General features: G+C 46.4%; 1 protein-coding gene across 1 annotated transcript in view; it reads right to left on the reverse strand.

The window, feature by feature from the left end:
- Positions 1 to 800: 800 nt before the first annotated feature.
- Positions 801 to 17,590, reverse strand: part of COL20A1 (collagen type XX alpha 1 chain) — a 49,312-nt gene continuing 32,522 nt past the window's right edge. Inside the window, 17 exon segments of the mRNA XM_036395636.2 lie at positions 801 to 1,038; positions 1,532 to 1,687; positions 2,503 to 2,580; positions 3,890 to 4,078; positions 4,911 to 4,980; positions 6,153 to 6,188; positions 6,886 to 6,957; positions 8,315 to 8,368; positions 8,679 to 8,732; positions 9,274 to 9,327; positions 9,839 to 9,934; positions 10,703 to 10,756; positions 12,915 to 13,001; positions 13,630 to 13,707; positions 15,618 to 15,776; positions 16,467 to 16,576; positions 16,930 to 17,072. Of these exon segments, the coding sequence (XP_036251529.1) occupies positions 1,025 to 1,038; positions 1,532 to 1,687; positions 2,503 to 2,580; positions 3,890 to 4,078; positions 4,911 to 4,980; positions 6,153 to 6,188; positions 6,886 to 6,957; positions 8,315 to 8,368; positions 8,679 to 8,732; positions 9,274 to 9,327; positions 9,839 to 9,934; positions 10,703 to 10,756; positions 12,915 to 13,001; positions 13,630 to 13,707; positions 15,618 to 15,776; positions 16,467 to 16,576; positions 16,930 to 17,072 (1,504 nt within the window). The 3' untranslated portion in view covers positions 801 to 1,024.

The raw sequence follows: 17,590 nt of genomic DNA on the forward strand, positions 1-17,590 counted from the left end.
TAAATGTGGAGGAATGTGCATGATGCTCCATTTTTTACCTTTTAACAGCTTTGAAAAATCTGTACTGATATTTTAGACTTAGGGTTTAAATCAGAGTTTAGGAAGGTTTGTTTCTGAAGCAGGGGCAGGTTACAGGCAATGCTCCAGCCCAGCCTGAAGCAGTGATTGCAAAGAAGGGGGAACATTTTTATGAGTATCTGCATGGTTTGTTGCAAACACATCTCAGCTGATGGCAAGGAAGGGGGGTGTAACACAACAATTATCTCCATGTTATATGGGTAAAAGCCAGACTCAGAGCTGTTCAATATTCCGCCTGATATAATGCAAAGTAGCTTCTCAGCCTGCAGGAGGGAGACATGGCAAAAGCAGCAGGTTAATCTCCAGCTCCTCTCAGCACAGGGTTGTGACTCATGTAAGGCTTTGCCCGAGTTACCAAGCCCCAGGAGAGTTGAACAGTGGTTTGTCACATCACAGTGAGGTGATCTCTGGCTGCAGTGTTTGTGTACAGAACACCCCAGCAAGGAAACCATCAGCATTCTGCCAAGAGCAGAAACAGCCAAGATGGTGCTAGACTTTGTTACCTTGGCAGCCAGCAGAAAATGCAGCTGTGCTCCAGTGGATTTGCTTCTTTGGTTATGAGGTGCTGCTTTTCTCTGTGCTGGGGACACGGAACAACAACTGACAATAAGAAACCACAAGCAGACAAATGGGCAGAAATTATCTGTTATTTCTGAGCATTTCAATACAGTATTTCTTTTTCTTACAAGTCTGTCAGCCTGAGTGTCCAGCTGTGCCTTTTTCTTGCTGTGGGAAGTGAGTTTGAGCACTGCAGTTGTGCAGACAGCTCAGCCAGACACAGGCTGTGGCTGTGGAGTTTGATTGACTTGTCCATACAGAAATGATGGGGCATTAAAAAAACATAACACATCTGCTGTTTGGTTTGCTGCTTCTTTTGGAGTTGTGGAGTTTTCTTCCAGAGATTTCCAGGGAAAAGCGATGTCTTCAGCTGCCTCCACCCCAGCCATCAGGGGACAAAATCTGTGTGTGGAAAGGATGAGGCCACTGAGCAAATGAATAAATCAGTGTCAGGGCCTGAGAAGGAATAGCACAGAATTAATTCCTTTCCCTTGTAAACCTTTTGTTCCGTGCCAGCGAATTTCTTCATCACCCAGGCCTTTGTCCCAGTGAGCCTCCATGAAATGCAAATGTAGGAACTGAGGAATTGTCCCTCTCTCCATCCCCCATGGAAACGTTGCTGGGGACATGAAGAACTGATCCCCCATGATCCCTCCCCACCTGCTTGACTAGTGCTGCATTATGTGTTAATCCATGAAGGACAGCTGAGGAGCAGCCCATGGCGCTGGCTTTTATCCACGTGGGTTGCATGGGAATCACCCTGACTGCTCTGCAGAGGAGGCTTTGCAGGACTGATGGTGCCTGAAGGATCATCAGAGGTCTCTGCTGGCTCAAAAGAAGCAACCAGAGACCAGCCATAAAATCATCACTTTGCACTGCCATAGTCAAGACTTACCTCTTCTATCAGCCTCATAACACCCAGAGATGTCACAGCGCCCGGGCTGCCCAGGCTGCCCAGGCTGCCCTCTGGCACCAGGGAAACCTGGAGGACCAGCATTCCCTGGGAAACCCTTGGGACCTGGTTTCCCCTGCACAACTTCTCCTGGTGGGCCTGCAGAAGGAGAAGCACAGAAAGCTGCAGCACATCTGCCTTAGCAGTGTAATACCTCTGCTGTATTTTCCTCCATCCTGCATGGCAGATAATTTTCTGAGCATAGTTTCCTCATTTTGGTGGATAAACAGGACCTGCCTGTTGGAAAACCTGTTCTGGATCCCAATACCTGAATTCCAGTATTCTTGACCTTAAGGGTGTGCAGCTTGGCTAAAAATGGAGCCTGGTTATGAGAACCCCAAATCCACCTAAATGTTAATGCATAGAATCACCTTAACCCCAGGATCCATCCCAGAGTCATTGGGGTTAGTGTCTTTACATCTCAACTGTGGACAATTAAATGAAGCAGAATGTGTTTGACCACACTCTCTTGACAGTGCCTGGTTTGTTATGCCAGTGGCAAACTTCCCACAGGTCCCAAGAGCAGGGATCAGGGTGGAGGAGTACACCAAATCCTCACAGATTACTCACAAACCCTTACGTTCCACGAGCTGAATTTTCAGACCTTCTATCCCCCAAGCATCTGGTCTTGCATGCAAAAAGGCAGCAAAATTAAAACTCCCTGGGTGGGTCTCATGTCCTCAAAACACAGCACCCCCTGGGAATGGGTACCAGAGGGAAGAAGGTGCCTGGAGTAATCTCTTGCATTTTAGCGGAGAGGAAACCATTGAGGATGCTGCCAACAGGGCTGTGGTGGGAAGGTGAGTCCAACCCCACCACAGAGGTCCTTCAGCTGGATGATGCTTTGAATCTGAGAGCTGGTGGCCATCACATGGCCTTGCTGGATCAATAGATAGAAGTTGGGGTCACTCTACCTGTTCTGCCTCTGGGTCCTTGGCTCCCTTCCTCGCTGGCTCCAGACATCCCTTTCTCTCCTTTGGGCCCTGGGGCACCTATTCACAGATAACAGATAAGTGTTGCTTCACTGTATGGCAAATTTCACTTTGAATTGAGGCTCCTGCAGTCTCTCCATGAGTCCAAGAGGAGTCACAACCCTTGGCAGCACTGAGAAACATCTATTTGCTTTCATTCAGCCTGGGCACCTACTCTTGCTCTGACCAGCAGGGCACTGATTTCTTTGATCCAAGCAGCAAAGATTTGCAGCCCCAAAGGGGTGGGAATGAACATTTTTCACAGAGAAATTCATAGCAATATTGTTACTGCACCAGCCTGAGGGTCAGGTCCACCTCTGTGCTCTTCACGTGGATCAAACAAATCACAAAGCTGAGCTGTCTCTTTGACCAGGTGCTGGTTAGCCAGGATTGATATTTTCCTGTTAAATTACTTGTGAAACTAGTACCTCTCAGAGAAAACAGGTACATTTTGACAAATATGATTTTTCATTGTTTTAAGATGAAAGTATTTTGATCAGCCATGTCCTTCAGGTGGTTTTTCACTAAGATCCATCTTCTGCCCTCTCCTGCTTGACAGGCTGGAAAAATCTGTTGTTACTCCCTTCTCTCTGAAGTGACATTTTGGTGAGCTCTGCAGATACCAGCTAAGGCTGACTACTGCAGGAGGAAGGAGTTAAACAGAATATTTCCAGTTACTCTGAGGTATTAGGACACTGCTGAAACCAATGGTTTTCTTTTTATTTTGACAGACAATTACTTGAACCACTGACAAACGTTGGCTGCAAATCCAAGCAAAACATCTTCCCACCTTTCACTCATTTATGTGCAATAACTGAGGCCACTTCTGAGATCATATTAATCTATTTCTTTAGTTATGTCTGAGTCTTTCACTGTGAAACCACTGCTCCAGAAACTTACTTCCCCTTTGAAGATTGCTTCAGCTGCCTCATTCCTTCCATCAGTGTTTTCCAATGCTCCTCATTTCTGCCCAAAGCTGATCTGTTCCACCACCATGTCTTTAGCCAAATAACTGTTTTGTTGTAGAAAAAGCCTCCTGCCCACTACAATTAAACTCTCCATCCCCCTCAAACCTACAAATGGTAGGCTAAAATGGCCTTTCCTTCCATTCAAAGCTTGAAAATAGAGTGGGCTGCATCTGGCTTCTCCCTACTTGTTGAGATTTATAATATCGGTGTCTCTTTCTAGAATGGAGAAATCCAAAGGGAAAACAGCAATAAAATGAGACAATATCATGGATTATCTATACAACACTGCTTGAGGCACTGAGATGTTTAGTTAAAGTACCAAAGATGCAGTGAAAAATGCATATGAACACTTCTGTCCATACCTCTCTCTCCTGGATACCCATCTTTGCCTGGCTGTCCAGGGCTGCCATTTTCTCCTCTTTCTCCACTGTTCCCAGGTGGGCCTGGAGGACCTGGTGGTCCTGGTTCTCCTGGTTTTAACCTTTCCTCCCAGATGGGAACTGGCTTCCTTGCATGCTCATGTATGAATGAATCAAATTTCAACACATGAGCTGAGAAGGCAAGAGAGAAAATAAACATTTCCTTGGCTGGGAAATTTAGAAGAGAGATAAAAATCAAAGGATTTTGTCTAAAAAGGTACTTAGAATGATCAGCTAGTGCTAAAAAGCTGTCAGTCCAAACTGAGAAAGGCAGAAGATGAAGATGGGCAGCTGAGTGATGACTTTGCTGCCTGACCTTGGGCAAGGCACTGCTTCTCTCTGCACATCACAGCACAGGAGATTTACAAACCTGCCTTGTCTCGGGAGGAATCAGCACATATTGCTGAAAGAATAATTTCTATCAAATTAGTTTCAAGCTTTTCCATTTAAGAAATAAAGGAGGCTTTGCAAAACACCAAAGGGGTTTGCAAATAAATATTTTGCAGGTCTTTTCTGTGCTAATGCCACCCGATAAAGCCAAAGTAGCGCTTAGAGCCTGAGATGGGACATGTGCTGGTGGTGGGGCTCAGCAGGGCACAGGGTGGTGGAGCTGCTGGGATCACTACAGCTTCAGGCTGTCTCTCCTCTGGTTTTCCACTTCTGGAGAGTCATAGGATCATAGAATCACAGATGGTTTGGGTTGGAAGAGACCTTAAAGCTCATCTTGTTCCACCCCCTGCCATGAACAGGGACACCTTCCACTATCCCCGGTTGCTCCAAGCCCTGCCCAACCTGGCTTTGAACACCTCCAGGGATGGGGCAGCCACAGCTTCTCTGTGCCAGGGCCTCCCCACCCTCACAGGGAACAATTTCATATCTAACATAAAGCCAATCCTTCAGCTTAAAGCCATTCCCCCTTGTCCCATCACCACATGAGCAGACTCAGGAGCTGGGTTGGTTTTACTCACTCTGGATCATCTCTCACAGGCCTGGCTAACGAGCTGGTAAATGGTGGCTAAAGACTGTGGTTCCCCCTAAAAGGAAGCATTTTTTTTAAATTATGAAAAAATTGAAGTATCAATATCTTTTAGAAAGGATCAATCTCATAATGCATGATAGCTTTCAGCCCATTCATTTTCTCAGCTTGAGTTCTAGAGATATTAATTACTGTGAAATGCAGCTCTATTTATTTATCAAGAAGCTCTGAAACCAGAAAATTGGAATTGGAAACATCAATAATTGCTTTTCTCCTGCACATCAAAAGGCCCAGACCGAATCTAAATAATTACCAAAAAAGGGAGAGCAAATTTCACCCTCAAATTTTATCAGAAAAGATGCTAAGTCTATAACTCAGTGTTCTGTGATATGTAAAACATTTAGTATGATCAGATATTACAACTTCCTATCTTTGACTCCATCTTCCATGAATATTGATTCTGACTGTATTTTGAATAAATCATATATTATAGGCCCTTCAGAAAGTTTTAGTAAAGTAGGGAAAAGCAATTAAAATGCAAAAACCTGCTTAAAAATAAACACTGACTGTGAAAATTCATACCTAATGCACCTGCTTCCAGAACTGATTATAAAGCATACATCTCTGGCTGGATCACAGAGATGTGGGATTGGAAGGAAAATGCTCTTGAAAATTATAATTCTGAAGCATTAACTTGAGACAAAAGCACCTCATCCCTGTCTGAAGAAAAATTTGCAGAAGTCGCTCTTGGCAATGACTCCTAGAAAGTCATGGCAGTTTGATTTAACCAGGAGTCAGGATGAGAAAAACTTGAAAAACTTTTCCCAACAAAAGAACCTTCCAAGGTAGTGTGGATGTCCTGGCTGCCAAGGTCTGTGCTGGGGCATGGACAATGATTATGACAAACGAGTCCCCTTTTGCAACACATTAAACCAGAACAAAGTGGAGCCAAGTGGGTTTGGTTTTTCCCTTCTCAGCAAAGAATGGATTTGCATTTGACATTTCTGCTTCATTACTACAGGTGATACTAAGGAGCTCCTGACTGCTGTGGGATTATTTATCCCCCAGCAGCCCAGCCTGTGCAGGTGAAAGGAAACAAGCAATAGGTAGAACCAACACTGGAGAGGTTTGTCTCATAATTGTAAGTAAAAGTTGCAATTCAGGTTATAACACCCACTCTTTTGAGGGTATGATGCACTGACAGTGTCACCCAGCATCAGAAAAACTCACTTTCTCTCCTCTTTCTCCTTTGGGACCTGGCAGCCCCTATAGAAAAAAAAATAAAAATAAAGCAGTCTAAGGAAAGGAAGAACAGAAAACAAACAAACAAATAAATTCACTGGGGGTGTGGGTTGCATTAGTGGGAGCACAATGATTGTTTCTCACACTCTTGTTGTTTCCTTGACCTCATGGCAGTGATTGTAAGAGCTTTAAGTCCATACTTAAAAGGATAAACTCATACTCAAACACTTTGTTTTTAAATAAAAGAGTAATAAATCAGTAACTGGAGCAGTGGGATAAGCACTATCAAGAGGGATGCAGAAATTTCTCAGATGCACTCTAAGAACAGATTTCCCAGCAGGACAGGTGGTTTTCAACATCTGAGGAGAAGAAATACCTGTGACATTTAGATCTGTGGTTTCACCTACAAGCCCAAGGCTGGCTGGTCCAGCTCAGGAGTGACTTTCTTGCTTTATTCTAGAATCTTACACCAGAAATCTGTTTAAATTTTGTGTAGCAATTCTGTGAATCTGCAGAGGGTGAAGGGAGGTGGGATTTGTTGAATGCTTTATCAACAGATCAGTAGCCTGGGCTTTGAATGCCCAGACATCTCCTTAAGAAGGATGAGTGTGAATTTGAACCATTCTTCAGACTCTGAGGCAGAGCTGCTGTGGGAACAGCTCATTCCCAGTCAGTTATTCCATGTCTTGGCCTTCTTTGAGACCCAAAAGCAGAAACTTACTGTTGGCCCAACATCACCTGGAGGTCCCTTCTCACCACTGCTGCCTCGGGTGCCTGTGGCTCCTTGGAAACCCTGCAGACATTACAGATTAACAACCCAGTTATTCCCTAACTTTCTGTTTCTGTTCAAGGGCTCCAGGGGCACCCCTGGTGGGAGTTTAGAGGACTCAAGCAAGGGAATAGTAGCCTTAAGTTTCCTGTCCAGCCACGAGCCCACTGTTTAAAGCTCATTGTGTGTGAGTCATGCTCACATCACTTCCCATCACCATCTCAATTATGGCCAAGCCAGCAAAGCTGAGTTTTGCCAACAAACTGCAGTGCAGTTTATACCCTACAGGCTTTTTGATCTTCCATTATACATTCAGATTTAGACATAGCCTGGAGCACAACCCTCTTCTTCAGCCTCCCAATGCCACGTGGTTTTCTTTTTCCTTTAAAACCTGTGCTGGCCTCTAATACTTAACAACATCAACAGCAGCCTAGAGAGTGGAAGTGCCTTCTGTGGTCATCTCCTCTTTGTGAGCTTTCTGTGCCTTTTGGAGCCATAAAGGGAAGAAAAAAATCAGCCAAAACCAACTAGCAGAAATACTTTGTTTTAGAATTTTCCAGCTATTACGTTTGAATTCAGTAGATATTAGCAACTTTTCTGAACAGTGAAAATGAGAAAAGTTTTCAAGGCAGCACCAGAGCAGCTTTCAGAGCCTGCTCTGGAGGTGACAGTGCTTTCCTCATATTTAAAAAGCTGAGGCTCAATGCTGCCAGCTCCACATATTCCCAGGATGAACAAGTCAAAGTTATGAGCATAATTCAACCTTGGCTCCTATAAATAACTTAGCACAACCACTGCCAAATTCCTTATAATTCAGCAGTGAGACTCAGCTGTGAGATTCAATTGTGAGAATCAGTAACTATCAGGTCCACCAGCCATCAACTAACCCCAAATTTGGTTCAATTTCACAAGTAAAACGAAGTGTTCCTGTGGTGCCTTCCAATTAGGAGGTGTGAATCAACAGATCCTAAAGTTCTGCTGCCCTGCAAGCACACCCATCCACATCCAGCCCTGGCAGCAGATACTGGCAGTGATGTGGGGGGGAACCTTTCACTCTGCCTGCATCCTCCAGCTCCTGCTGATTTCAGTCCAACAAGCCAAATCCTCTCCAACTCAACCAGCAGTTGGAAAAGAGCAGTGTCAGGAAAGTGAAAACAGCACAATAAGAATCTCCTGGCTGGGATGAAGCTTCCTCAGGACTTGGCCAGAGCAAGCCAAGGATTTTCTTCTTACACTTGAGAGTGGCAGGGAAAGGGAGCACCTGCACCATGTGCCAGGTGTTCCCTGTGGTACCCTGGGAAGGAGGTTTGCCCTGACACTTCCAGGTGAAAGCATAAAATGGAACAGATTTCAGAGTGCATCGCTCACAGGGAGTACTCACCCTCGGTCCAGGAGGTCCTGGAGGCCCAGCTGTGCCTTCGAGTCCCCTCACCCCCTGCAAAGCCAAATCCAGGCATTTACTGACAAAGGGATTCTGAGACCTCATCAACAGTGAGGTGCTTTTCCATGTGCTGCTTTTAGCAGGAACTGGCTAAAGATGGGTAAGAGAAGCGTCTGTCGAGCAGCAAGAAGGGCAGTATCTGCTCAAATTTGGCCAAACCTGAAATGATCCCATTTTTTCCCCCAATCCCTCTGGCTTTGTGAAAGGACCGTTCACTTCTGCACTGAGTGCACTGGGATGTTTTGGGTCTCTGCTGGGATTTTTAGGCACCCATGCATAAAACCTCAGGGGTGAGGTGTTTTACCTTTGCACCTTGAAGTCCGTCCCTGCCTGGAGCTCCCTGCACACCAGGAATTCCCTGTAAATCAGAAATGCTGGGTAAAGTCAGCATCTGATTATCACTGCCCTAATCCATCTTGGAACAGAGGACAGAAGAGAAAGGTCAAAGAAGAGAGAGAGTTATTCATTACATTGAGCAAAGACTGTTAACCCAGCTTTAATTCCATCATATCCAGCTTCCAGATAGGTCTATCTCCCTTACACCAGGTGACTCAGTTTCCTTGGGAAAGTGATGGCATTCCAAAATGACAGTTCACAAGCAGACAAGAGCAACAACTTTTCAGACTTGCTTAAAGTAGTTAATCAGAAGAAAAGAAAAAGAAAAAGAAAAAGGAAAAGGAAAAGGAAAGGAAAAGGAAAGAAAAGAAAAAGAAAAAGAAAAAGAAAAAGAAAAAGAAAAAGAAAAAGAAAAAGAAAAAGAAAAAGAAAAAGAAAAAGAAAAAGAAAAAGAAAAAGAAAAAGAAAAAGAAAAAGAAAAAGAAAAAGAAAAAGAAAAGAAAAAGAAAAAGAAAAGGGGGCAAATCTTTGGGACAAGTAGAAGGAGTGGTGTTTACCATTACCTGCATGCCAGGGATTCCAGTGTCTCCTTTCTCTCCTTTAATTCCTGGTGGCCCCTTGGATTAAAACAGAAGCACACAGTTGGGTGTGTGGCAGAACCATTTAAGGCAAAGAGCATCCTGCTGCTCCACATGCATATCCCAGGTTGTTCCTGCTCCCTGCAGTGTTCCAGGGTAATTTACAGCCACAGCATGTGCACAGGGATTCTGCCATCCCAGATATGTGGCAGCCCTTGCCACTACTCCCTGCCAAGCAATGATGATCACTGGAAAGAGAAATGCCTGAATATTCATAGGATATCCTGAGTTGGAAGGGACCCCACTGGGCTGCTGGAAATAAAAGCCCATTAAGGGGAGTCTGGACAAAAGCAGGCTTTGGCCACAATAATGAAGTGCAGGGCCTTGTCAGCACAAACCCACTGATTGTCATCTCTCCCTCTGCAGCTGTTCAGCTGCTGGTGAGGGTGATGTAAACACATAAATCACAGCACTGACACCCATTTCTGACAGGTTCTAGCTGGGAAGAGTGAGTGACAAAAAAAAAAAGGCAATGGAAGAGGTCACATACCACAGGGCCCTGAACTGTGATTCCTTGGGAGCCTGGAGAGCCTTGCTGGCCACTGGGACCTGCTGGTCCCACTTGTCCAGGGGGGCCTGGCTCGCCCTGAAACCAAAGACAAGGAAAATCATAAGGGAAGGAAGTGGCTGGTGCCTGCTCTCCTCATGGGCTGCACTGCACAGCCTGGGTCAGCATGAAGCATCCACAGGATTCAAGATTGAGTTGGTGCACTGTAACCTCAGCTGCCTTTGTGGTTTAGGTCCAGGACTTTGGTCTATCTTTCATGAGAGCAGACAGCAAAGCTGCAGAGGGTGCTTTGCAGAGCCCAATTCACCTTCCCAAGCAGTGATTCCTGTTATTCAAGGTGGTCAGGGAGCAAAGGGAAACGTTCCTTAGCCCATTTCTGAGATCTGTGTCCATTCTCATTCCTTCCCCCAAATCCTTCCCCTGCAGCCATGCTGCTTTCCCAGATGCCATCCCAAAATGGGACCAGTGGAGTGCTCTGGCTCTGCCCTGTGCTGATCTATGGAGCTGTGAACACTTGCACCAGGGTTTGCTGCAGTCCCCAGGGCTGGGGGACTCAGACCCAGCCACTCCTCATGCCCACCTCAGGGCTGTGTTCCCTCTCTGCCTCCCTCCTCATGCTGCTCTGCCCCAGGGCAGGGCATCTGTCACAGCACAAAGCCTGACCCTGTCACAGCACAGCTGCTCTCAGAGGACACTGCTGACCATGTACAGTTCATCATCTCAATCTCCAAAGCCCAACTGAGCATTTAATTAATAATAAGTGATCCCATCCTCCTCTATGTGTTGTCAGGACTCTGCTTGGGCTCAGCTTGGTGCAGGGAGATAATCTCCAGCCTAAGGACTCACCTTGGGTCCTGGCTCCCCCTGCTCCCCCTGAGGTCCTCTCCTCCCAGGGCTGCCCTGCCAGTGGGACACAAAGAACATCATCACATTTACTGCACTGTAACCAGGAGCCTGGGGGACAGAACTCTGTGCTCTTCACTGCCTGCCCCACACTGAAAAAGGTTTCCTGCCCCACAGAGCTCAAAACAAATAGAGGCAGGAAGAAAATTAATTGAGTTGTCCAGGAAATGTGGGAAAGGGGAGATGAAAGTAACAGCCCAGTCCCTCCATGACCAGCATGGGGAACACAGCACTTATTCCCAGCAGAGAGGGATGAAGTTTCAACCTGTTTAACCTCCCTCCAACTCCCTCTGAGTGGATCCAGGCTGAGACAACATCTCATATGCACATGGGAACACACTTGAGAAGGAAGAAGAGGGGTGCTCACATGTGCACTCCTCTGGAACTCAGCTGGGTTTTACACTCTCCACCCCAGAGAAGTGACAAGTACTGAGATCAGGGACAGACCTGGCTCTGGGAGACCTGGCTTAGCTCTGCCTCTGCCTAACTCTGGGCAGGGAGAAGAACCAGCCTCCTGGCATGACCTCATTTTGTGTGAATTTTTGACATCTTAATCTGAGCATGGCTATTCTTGAATCCAAAATAAACCAATTTGAATTGAGAAGCACAGGCAGGGAACTTTGGGAAAGGTGCTTTCAGAAGTGCCCAGAAACTCATTTCAGAAGCCAGCTGGATCTAGTCAGACACACTCATTAAGGACAGTGATAAATACAAGGTGGGACATGTCTTGCTAACTGGAATTTTAAAAATAGCAGTGAGTGCTGTTGTAACTGCAGCAAATTACCAAGGGTTCAGTGGTGTGAGGAGGAGGTTATGTGTCAAAACCTGATTTCCTCTAATGCTTTAAAGAGTCCTGCTCTTTAAAGAGTTGTCTGTGGAGATGCTTAAACCACAGGGCAATGCAAGCTGCTAATTATGCACTTAGGATATTGGAGCAAACTCTGACAGTGGAGTGTGCTGTTAATTAAACTTCCACCGGAATGAGCAAGTAATTACTCTGCAATGAGGCACTCTCCTTGCATAGAACTGAACCCACAGCTAAATCACAGGTCAGTGCAGGAGGTAATCTGAGACCATTTCACTAGAAAAAGGAGGCAAATGTTTCCATTTATGGTTATTTTCCAGGAGAAAAGCACCTGGAGTGGTTGAGCTGAGGTGCTCTGGACAGGCTGTCAGGTTTCAGCTGGCTTGTGCAAATCAAATATTCTTCCACAGATTTTCAAAAAGCAATTTTTTTTTATAACTGCTTCCTAGCATTTAACAGGAATATTTTCTCCTGGGATTTAAGCCCATGACAGTTTTCCTGCATCCATAAGGGACAGGGCAGAATTTATGCCCTTTTTCCTGAGCACACTGCATATGTAATGGCTGTTTTCTCTTCCCTCCCATTTCTTCAGGGTTTTCTTGCAAGTGACATTCACTGAACACAGAAAGAGAGTTTTGGGGACAGTCAGGATAGCAAAGTCTCCCCTTTCTCTTTACACTGTCCACCCACACAGACACTCACTGGCTCCAATTTAACATAGATCCAGACAGGAAGATTTTTTTTTTCTTTGGTGAGTTGTTTTTTCCTTAAACTTACAGAGAGTTTCAGAGCCTCCAATCCATGAAATCTCTGCAGACACTGAGGGTGACCTGTCCTCCTCTCCTAAGAGGATTAATGTGGAACCAGGCACTGCTCAGCCTGTTCCCAGCTGCAGCTGTTGCACTGCCAACTCTCCATCTCCCCACTTCATCACCATCCAAAACCCAAAGGGAAACTCTCAGCCCTGCCCTAGAAAAGCTCCTTCAGTTAGGATGAGAGGAAATGGCCTCAAGTTGCACCAGGGGAGGTTTAGATTAGACATGAGGATAAAACTTCACCAAAAGGGTTGTCAAGCCCTGGCACAGGCTGCTCAGGGGTGCAGTCACCACTTCTGCAGGGATTTAAAAGTGTAGGTGTGGCTCTTGGGGACATGGTTCAGAGCTGGGTTTGGCAGCCCTGATTAACAGGTGGACTCAATGATCTTTAGGATATTTTCCAACCTGAATGATTCTGTGATTCTAAAACCCCACAGAGCCCCAGGAGTGTTACCCAATGCCCAACATGCCACAAAAAAAATGAAATGAAGCAAGAGCAGCACCTGCAGTACACTGGGTGGGAGGGTGGACTTACAGGGGGCCCTGGGGGTCCTGGCAAGCCTGGGCGCCCAGAAGTGCAAGAACAGGCGGGAGCCAAGGTAGGGCAGGTGTCCTCATCCCTCTGAAATGAAATCAAGCCAAAACCAGTCATGAGCAGCTGCACAGCAAGAGCAGGATGGATCACAAGTACAACACTCAGTGTTTCAAAATTCAATCTTCTACTTGAAAAAAGCAGAATTTTTTTTTCTACTCCACTGAGAGATTTTTGTGAGCAATCGAGTGCTTTATTTTTCTGTTGAATAACAAATGTAGACCAAAAAAAAAAAAACCACTATGAACCAGCCCTGCCTGCAATGTGCAAAACACATATTGGAAGATAATTTTCTCCTTTCTACATATTTATACACCCCATATAGCAGCTGCCTGTGTTGAGAAGTGAAAGGAAGAGTGGGGGATGTTGTGCCTCAGGGCTGAGGTGGCAGCAAAGCTCTAGGACTGCCAGGGCTCCTGGATGAGGTCATGACAGGAGAAATAAGCACTGCACCAGGATTGGAAGTTTTCACTCTTTTTGAAGCAAACACAGTTTTGTTGGCTTCACCAAGAAACACACTAATGTTATTTCCAAGTGGAAAAAAATTCTTTCCCTCTTAAGTCTATCAAAATCATTTTCAGTGTCACTTCAGTGCCACGGGCTTGTCCCATCCTCCCCAGCCTGCTGTCAATGAGCAGAGCAGTGCCCCTTGCCTTACCAGTGCAGGGAGATCACAGCATCTGTCCTGCTCTGCTCCCACACTGCTGCACAAGAGCTGCAGAGACTGCAGCTGGAACTGGGGGGGAAAAAAAAGAGACTTTGATAAGAAAGTAGCATTGGCTCCCACCACCCATCACCAGATTTCATTAAGTTCAAGTGATAAAAATAATCTTCAGGGATAATTTGGCAGGACTCATCTGTGTGATCCCAATTATTACTGTACCCCAAAAAAGCCACAACATGAGAGCTACCCCCAGACTGAGTGTTCCACAAGTCCTCAGGTCTCTGTCTTGATGAGCAACTCAACAAAGCAGCTTCACATCACGCCTCCAATTTACTCACAGGCCTGCAATAGCAGCAGGTTCTCAACTAATTGGGCTTCAGCACCACCAGAATGTGAAAGCAAACTTTGATTTGCTCCCCTTGGGGGCATGGGGAGAAGGGTAAATGTGGCAGCAGCATTTCCCAGGGCAGGGATGTGATTCTCCTCCCCACAAACCCCAACCAGTCTCTCACTGCCTCCCTCGCAACAGCCACATCTTCCCATTCTGATTAACAAAAAAGCACACACTGCACAAAGCCAAACAAAATAATGAGGCAGAGATTAATTTTTCTTGCCTTGACACCATTTCTCATCTTTTTTTTTTTTCTTTCACTCCATGCATTTAACAAGGAGAGAGCTGTACAGCCCAGGGAGGGTTACTGATACAGATGAGCCCTGCAGATCAAGTGGCATTTAAAGATTTCTTAAATTAAATAGGGTTCCATGATAACCAATAATGAGGCACTCTGTCTTCTCAAGGACAGCAGAGCTGTGGAAGATGTGAAATGTTGCTGTGCTTGAAAGGCAAGGGGAGTAGGGATGGCACAAGGCTGTTTATTATTTGGCCAGAGCTGTCTAGCTGAGCTGCTAGCAGACAGAATTTGGGAGGGACAAGGAAAGCACAGATTCCTGCCTTGATGGCCACAGGTTTTGATCAAATTACCAGAGGATTTATTTAGGAAACAAGTAAATACTGCTTGAACACATTGTCCCCTGGTTTGTTACACAGCAGACCCCCTTTCCTACAGGCAATTCCACTTTTTTCCAAGTGTATCCCAGGCCTGCCTCTCAGTTTGCAACTGGGGGTGCACATGGGACAAAGTGTTTTTATGGTGCTGCTTTGAGGTAAGGGGAGTTACAAATCACCTGATGAGCCATTTTCCCCTGGACTTGTAGATCTAAAAGCAGGGCCAAGGAGCAAAATCTTCACACCAGTGGTGAATGATTTGCCACAGCCCCACTGGACCCTTGTGAATGATGAACTTGCCACTGATTCTGCACGAAATTACCACTCCTGCTTTGGGGAGTGAGAGTGGAACAGACAGACAGAAGAAGGGTGGTTTTGCCCTGAGGACTGTGCACAGGCCAGGACACTGAGTCCACACATCCCCTTTTCCTGTCCCCTGGCAGGGAGCAGCTGCCTGCAGAGCTGTGTGGAGCAGTGGGGATACACCCACAGGCCAGCACTCACTGCTGGCTTGTGGTTTTTTCCCAAGTAGAAGCTGATAAAGAGCCTCTCTACTGGAGATTATTTCCCCCTCATTTGTATTCAGATAGACAAATCCAAACACACTGGAGACTGAGGCACACCCAGCTCGGCTGCCTCCAGCCACCAGCACTTCCCAGCATCTCTCTGTGTGGGCTGATGTGCCCAAGTTTCCTTGCAGAACCAATTCCCAGACCCTCCTCCTGTCTGCTTCAGCATCCCAGTGCAGGAGCTGTGCTGCCCCAGCCCTGGGGATGCAGCCAGCAGAAGGCTCCTCTGGGACACAGTCCCATCACAGTCCCCACACCAAGGCAGGAGGGACAAAACCGCTCTCCCAGTGCTGGGAAAGCTCATTAAACCCACAGGGAGCAGCCCAGCAGTGCGGGGAGGGGTTCAGATGAGGGTGGTGTGGCACTCCTGCCCATCGGCACCGCAGCCAGCGCGTCCCAGGACTCACGGGCACGGAGCCGCTCCGGGGCCCCCTGGTGCGGGTCACTTTCCCCAGCATGATGAAGCCAGCAGTGGAGATGCTGCCCAGGGTGTTGAGGGGCTTCTCTGCTGTTTTCTTGCAGTCCACATAGAGCTTGACCTTGGAGTGGCTCACGGCCACGTGCACCTGGGCAGCAGGAGGACAAAGCCAAGTTGGAGTTTTGTGGAGGGATAAGGGGTCTCCTATTGACAGCAGCACCTTCTGCCCCATCCCCAGCCTGCTGCTGGCACACCTGGGGTGTTTTTAGTGAGTGAATGGATGGAGGGGGCTCAGGAGTAAGGTTTAGTATGACTTTCCCTTGTTGATCCCCTCACCTCTCCTTGGGAGAAGCCTTGCTGGAGGTGAGTAATGAACCTGCCCACAGATACCCACGGAAAGAGCTCTTTGCTCGTTTGGGTGCAATCCCTTTGCTATGAGGACATCGATAGCCAAATCCCCACCCTATCATGAGTGATGAAGTGACTTTCTCACAAGGCTGGATTCCCTTTTCCTTTCATCCAGAAGTAAATGGTTACCAAAATTCTAAATTCTAAAAAAAAAAAATTCTTTCTAAATTTTTCCTGATCATAAAGATCTAAAAAACACCTCAGTTTTTGGAGTCTAGGGGGAAAAGGGAAAAATCAATATGGAAATCATATTTTGATCATGAGATCCACCTGAAATCTTTAAAATTATGAATTTCAGCATATCTAAGAGGTTGGCCACTTTGCTGACAACCAGGATGCAAAGCATTTGAATGATCACCCCTCAGTTTGAATGATACTCCCTGACCAGAGTGAGATCATGAGCCACATTTCTCCCTCTCTTGATAAGGACCTTATGAAAGCTCCCATAGAATATCTTCTTCACTTCCTGCTCATCAAAGGAGACTTCCTGTAAATCAGCCTTGTAGTCATGATTGAAATAGGTCAAGGATTTCTTACTGGCTGCAGGGAAAATAGGACAAATAACAGCTTAGAAATTGATTTCACACATATATACAGTAGTAAATAATTAGCCTTAAACATGGTGGAACATTTCCAATGTTATCAAGAACTACTTCTAAACAATGGAAAAAATTTGTAAAAATAAAGAATATGCTCCAAGCAGAATAAAAATAAAAACATGTCTTCCAATTGCACTGGGCAGTGATTTGCCAACGTGAGGTTGGCAGCCACGACAAAGCTTCCCAAGAAACTGCTGCTGAGTAAGGAAACCACCAAAACATTCCAAGCGAGCCCTGCTGCTTGCAAGATGTATGGAAGCGGCCGAATTTCATGTATTTAGCAAGAAATCTTACGGTCCAGGTTAACACCCAGGAGAGGCTGGAAGTCCTCGTCCGTGACCTGCCACACAGCAAAGGGCTCCCTGGGCGTGTCGGGCAGCAGGCGCAGCAGGACCACGATGGTGTGCTCAGGTGGGATGGCAAACAGGTGCACATCACTGCAGTGGCACAAAGCAAGGGAACATCAGTGATTTAAACCCCCAGAAACATCCTGCAGCTTCACCCCGGTGTTTGCTGGGCAGGGGGGCCGGCAAAGAATCACAGAATGACTGGGTTGGAAGAGACCTTCAAGATCATCGAGTCCAACTCATTCCCTAATACCTCAATTGAACCCTGGCACTCAGTGCCGTATCCAGGCTTTGTTAAACACATCCAGGGATGGTGACTCCACCACCTCCCCAGGCAAGCCATTCCAGAACTTTATCACTCTTTCTGTAAAAAAATTTTTCCTGATATCCAACCTATATTTCCCTTAATGCAGCTTGAGACTGTGTCCTCTGGTTCTGTCAGCTGCTGCCTGGAGAAAGAGACCAACCCCACCTGACTACAACCACCTTTCAGGAAGCTGAAAGAGAGAGCGATAAGGTCACCCCTGAGTCTCCTTTTCTCCAGGCTAAACACGCCCAGCTCCCTCAGTCATTCCTCATAGGGCTTGTGCTCCAAGCCCCTCACCAGC

Source organism: Molothrus ater, chromosome 17 (assembly GCF_012460135.2).
Source record: "Molothrus ater isolate BHLD 08-10-18 breed brown headed cowbird chromosome 17, BPBGC_Mater_1.1, whole genome shotgun sequence".
Lineage (NCBI taxonomy): Eukaryota > Metazoa > Chordata > Aves > Passeriformes > Icteridae > Molothrus > Molothrus ater.